The sequence below is a fragment of the Dipodomys ordii genome, unplaced genomic scaffold (genome assembly GCF_000151885.1).
Source record: "Dipodomys ordii isolate 6190 unplaced genomic scaffold, Dord_2.0 Scaffold17, whole genome shotgun sequence".
In the NCBI taxonomy this organism is placed as follows: Eukaryota; Metazoa; Chordata; class Mammalia; order Rodentia; family Heteromyidae; genus Dipodomys; species Dipodomys ordii.
The window spans coordinates 11,185,978-11,191,471 of NW_012267233.1; the positions used below are offsets into that span (position 1 = coordinate 11,185,978).

Consider the following 5,494-nt stretch of genomic DNA (forward strand, 5'->3'; position numbering starts at 1 on the left):
ATATATATATATATATATATATTGCATAAAAGAAATGCAAAGTATATGGTGTCTGCAGTGCCATTAAAGGGTTAGAATTGTAACTAACTTCCCTAGACAAATAAAAAATATTGTCATTAGCTATGATTATTATGAAAGGCTTTATTGACTATTTTTATTAGGAGGAAAAACAAATCTTTCTTAGTTCTAAAACTTCCTTAAATTCAAGGTTGAGGACTTCTCTAAAAGACCAGCTGGTTGTATCATGTAGACTTTCCCCAAAAGGATACCTAAGCAGACTAGCAAAGCCAGCTGTTAAATACAGAAAGTTCTCAAGCAGTTAGCCAGCCAAACTGGGTTTTCCTTGTAATAGAGAATTCGAGAGTGGTCTTGTTCTTCTAACAATATAAAATAATGGATTGCATATTCCAAAGACTGAGTCCTTCTATGAAGATTACTTTGATGACAGACTCCTCTTAGGTTATAGCAATAAATCCTTTTATCCTAGACTAATAACAATATGAAACCTTTTCTTGTTCTGAATTATTTTGTCCCTGAATCCAGCAGTGACTACCTTCATGATTATCATGACTGAATAGAAATTGAAAATATAATCCACATTTGGCTTATTAGTTTACATTGGGTGTCCAGAAAGAAGTGGTCATTTGTGGCAATTTATCATTACACAGAAATATATACATTTTAATCGTATAATTTGAAGTCTGACCTTTCTACATTTAGTCTTTTTAACTAAGTTAGTTTTTCTAGTTTTGCCTCCAAAAGAATCGCTGGGGGGCTGGGGGCTTAGCTCAGCGGAAGGGCGCCCGCCTGGCACACGTAAGGCCCTAGGTTCGGTCCTCAGCCCTGGGGGAAAAAAAAAAGCTAGAAGAATCGCTGGTGCAAGCCCACTATTTTAGTCAATTGTGAATTCGTTTCTCTACTCTTTCACAGTGTATATGCTATTGATGTTACAAGCATTTTCATTATTTTAGGTGCAATTGGAGGAAGAAACTCGGCAGTTAGACTCTACATACTTCAGAAAGCTACAAGCTTTGCATAAAGAGACATTTTCCAAGAAAGCTGAGGTAAGACAACTTTCTACTTACAAAAACAACCTTTTTATGCTAGAGAAGATGATCACTTTTCTACTGGTGGTGAGATCTCACATTGAGGAGATCATGTGTTTTTAATATAGGGAATAGGCAGTGTCTGTTCCTTTGCCTAGCATACCACATTTGACAGATATGTTATAGTCACACATTTAACAACAGAAAAATATTCACCAAAATGTTACAGATAGTTCGGAGTGGTAAGATTTCAGAAGACTTTTTTTTAAACATTCTTCTTTGTACTTCTCTGAAAATTTTCTTATGCAATGAAGTTTTACAAAAACAGTATTTTAAAAACTGTAACCTTTTGTGCCTTGTGAACCCAGAAGCTATTTGTTTAACATGCTATTAATTAATATCTTGGAAAGGATATAAAAATCCGTAAGGGTAGTATGTTGAAAAGTTGGATCAAAACTTAATGAACTAAATAAAATTTATAACATTCTCCATACCCTTCTATATAAGGAAAATTCACTTTTAAATATTGGTAACTTATAATGAGACTTTTTAAAAAACAGAATTAATTCATTATGTAAGGAATTATCTAAGGAAGGACATTTCAAAGAGAAAGCCTATTCCTTATAAAATGTCCACAAAATATCAAAGGGCTGAAAAGTTACCTTGTATATGAGAATTACATTAAGGAATGAACTATTAGACAAGTATCCTGTATGACTTTTAATTATAGGGTAATGGTTTGTGTTCATGATCTATTGTTAACAAAACTATATGTAGGTGCATAATTCTATCTTCATTTTTGAAGATAGATATAAATGACTAGAAGACATGTATATATTTTATTATATATAATATGCTTATATATAATATGGTTATCTCTGTATTGTAGTATTACATATACTTGCAATTTCTTCCTTTTTACTACAGACATATTACTGCTTTACAAGAAGAAGTAGAATAAAATTAGTATTTTAAAACAAATGCTTTAAATGTTTGCTAAATGTTTATAAGAAGAGGGTGGGGTGAAAGGAAAGGAATTTGACATGAATTAAATCTGAGCCACCTAGATTCTTTATTTAGTTCTGCAACTGAATTGTTTAACAGTCTTAGCTTAATAGCTAATTTTTCTTGTGATTTTTCTATTTAAAATTGTAAATGATTTGTTGCATTTAAGAGATTTTTATGAAAAGTATTATGTCATTAGGGTACCACTGATGAAATTGGAACTAGTATTTTATCACTCGCTAATGTCTCTAAACAAACAGAATATTGGAATAATGTTCCTGAAGAATACAAGCATTTTACTTTTAATGATCTGCTTAAAAACAAATTGGAATTTGAACATTTTCGTCAATTTCTTGAATCTCATTCTTCAAGGTGAGAAATACATTTATTTTAAAATGTATTGGTTACTTAAAGTATTATTTTTGATACTTTACGTAGGTACTGGTTTTGATTCATTATATTATAATCTTGCTTGGTGCTAGATTTTTTTTAAACATTGTTAGTAAAAACTCATGAGCATAATCATGTGAAATTGGTAGAATTACTTTTTTGTTGCAATGCAGTTGTTTTATAGCAACCTTCAAATGTTTTAAGTGGTTACATGATTTTTGTTGATACTTAACACTGGCTGACTTAAAACACCAGTGTACTGTTTTTATTTCCTTTTCCTACTATTTCTCTATTTTATGTTTTTTTTACTAACTATAGGAAATACATATCGCCTAGATTACTGAAAATATTGTAATATAATGAAATAACATGAGTTTGTACAGAGTCTTGGAATTTTACATTTATCCAATATAAACTGAAATATGGTCATATTTTTTCTTTCAAGTTGACAGAAACTGGTTGACACTGGAAGCCAAACTTCTCTATGTAGTTTCCCCTCATTGTGATTGGGATTTTTCTAAATCTTGTCTGTTATCAAATGGACATGCTGTGTGGATCTTTTCTCATATTTGAAATTGATGGAACTAGTCCATCATTAATGGAAGAACCCAGAGACAGCACCAATAATGATAAATTATTTTTCTGGTTCCAGTTCCTAGCCATCAGTCATTTGACTGGGATTTGGATTATAACAGAGTCAAAACTAACTGGCTGAGTATAGAATCAGAGACCACATCGTACTCATTAGTTCTGATGTAAGAAGATGTGCTAACTGGCCCAGGCAGCCACTTCCTGAGTTTTGTCAAAAACAGTAATTTGTTAGTGTTAAGTAGAGTTTACAGAAATAAATAAGGGCTATATTTTTTTCCTTTGTTTTTATTTTAGCATGGACCTTATGTGCTGGATAGACATTGAACAGTTTCGAAGAATAGTTTTCAAAGATCGAAATCAAAGAGAGGCAAAATCAATATACATTAAAAACAAATACCTTAATAAAAGGTATTTCTTTGGACCCAAAAGTCCAGCTTCTATATATCAGCAGAATGAGGTATCAGCATAAACCTATTTTCTACTTGAAGTCTAAATGAGGGTAATTTATTTCTTTTTTCCAATGATATGAAAATTTCCCTTTTTCTTTTGCTTTGCTTATATGACTTAGATACTACACCCTTGTGATATTTTATTTAAGTATTCACAGTATCTATGAGGTAAATGTGTTTAAAGTTTACTCCAGTGTAACATACATGACTTTAGAAGTAATTTATGGGAGAAAAATAAATTATTCATCTGGGTCTATATTAAGGACAATTTCAATAAACTTGAGGGTATAATCATGGCTTTATACATATTGTGCTTGAATTAGTCACCTTAGAGATATCAGACACTGTTCTAGAGATAAACAGACAAAGTCCCTTGTACCTTTCAACCATTGAACCTAATCTTTCTCTTCATCTTTTAACCCTCCCCCACCTTTGCTTCTTAGTTACTCCCTGATGATGGGCTTCCTGTTTACAATGTCATTAATCTCAGGAACCATATTCATTAATGAGGAATGTGGGTTTGACCATTTTGTTATATCAAAGTCCTATAGCCTAATCATTATTAATAACAATCATACCATCTGATTTATAGTCCCCTATAACCAGATTAGGATCAGCAGTAGATTTGAGAGTTCTTGTGACACTTTCATTTCATGGATTATGTTTTTTTACTACAGAGTTAAGGACTACAATTTATTTAATTTAGAGTCAAATGCATAGTATGTGATTTTTTTTAATTTTAGGAGCTTAAAAGCACACATACCTTAAAGGCATACATTTATAAAACACAAATTTCAATGCTAAATTTAGTATATTAAAAATTCAAGAGACATTCATGAGTACAACAAATCAAATAATTAAATTGTATCTCTGGCCTGGGAAGAAATAAACATTAATCTTTGGGATTAAGGAGGAGAAGCAATCCTAGAATTAAATAACTTAAGATAATTCTAGAACTAAATGACAAAAATGCCTTCCCATTACTTGCCTGAGATACAAATCTGGGACACATTAGCAAAAGTGGCTGGGTTTTCAATAAGCACAAGTATGAAATAAACACATGGAGAGCATTTGTTTTCTGTTTGGCTTGTGCTACATTGCGTGAGGTTTCATGGTATCTGATGCTACTGTCTGAACCCTCTGGAGTGCATGCAGCATGTTGATGGGAAAACTCGCCCATCACTATGATAGCAAATGCTTGTGCTTGCTTCAGAATTTCACACTGACTTTTTAAAAAATATAATATGATTGCTATTATTAAAGAGTTGGATTGGAGGGGTTACAGTTCCATACATCAAGTAACGAATATAATTCTTCTTGAACAATGTCACCCCTTCCCACTGACACTTCTTCCTGTCATCCCTTGAGGATGTCCATATCACATTATATTTTATAAGGATTGTACTAATCTTTTTTTTTAAGAATTGTGCTAATCTTAATTTCAGTTGTATAGCCAGTTTGCTCTTGTATATGCCAAGGTTGCCAAGAACAATATTACTAATTATTCACTTGACTATTATTATTCTAGAGGACTGAAGATAGGACCTTTTTTTTTTAACACCGTATCTTTCATAGTATTTTATTAATAAGTTAAAGGAGAATTAAATGAGGGTGATTGTTCTGGTGAGCAATCTAGAAAAACTGAATAGTGTACACAGAAACAGATAGAAAACAATGATTTACAGCAGGAAACATGTATCAGTAGCTTGTTGAGGTCAGTAATTATTCAGAAAGAAGATTTGGGTCATAAAAATGTGTGTTTAAAAAGCACACAAGTTGAACTAGTTCTTGATGCCTCTATTTTCTAGTTAGAAAGCTCCACACCACTATCCCTGCTGCCATCCCATCATCTCCATCCCAACGTTAGTTGATGATGTCATATATATTTATGATAGCTGAGTCAAGGTTGTCTTTTTTTTTTTTTTTTTTTTGGTCAGTTGTGGGGCTTGAACTCTGGGCCTGGGTTCTGTCCCTCAGCTCTTCAGCTCAAGGCAAGCGCTCTACCACTTGAGC

General features: G+C 32.3%; 1 protein-coding gene across 1 annotated transcript in view; it reads left to right on the forward strand.

Moving 5' to 3' along the window:
• The window catches only part of Rgs22 (regulator of G-protein signaling 22), a 99,287-nt gene that overhangs the window by 64,645 nt on the left and 29,148 nt on the right, over window positions 1-5,494 (forward strand). Inside the window, exons 16-18 of the mRNA XM_013012450.1 lie at window positions 972-1,064; window positions 2,251-2,423; window positions 3,327-3,489. Of these exons, the coding sequence (XP_012867904.1) occupies window positions 972-1,064; window positions 2,251-2,423; window positions 3,327-3,489 (429 nt within the window). The remainder of the gene's footprint in view (window positions 1-971; window positions 1,065-2,250; window positions 2,424-3,326; window positions 3,490-5,494) is intronic.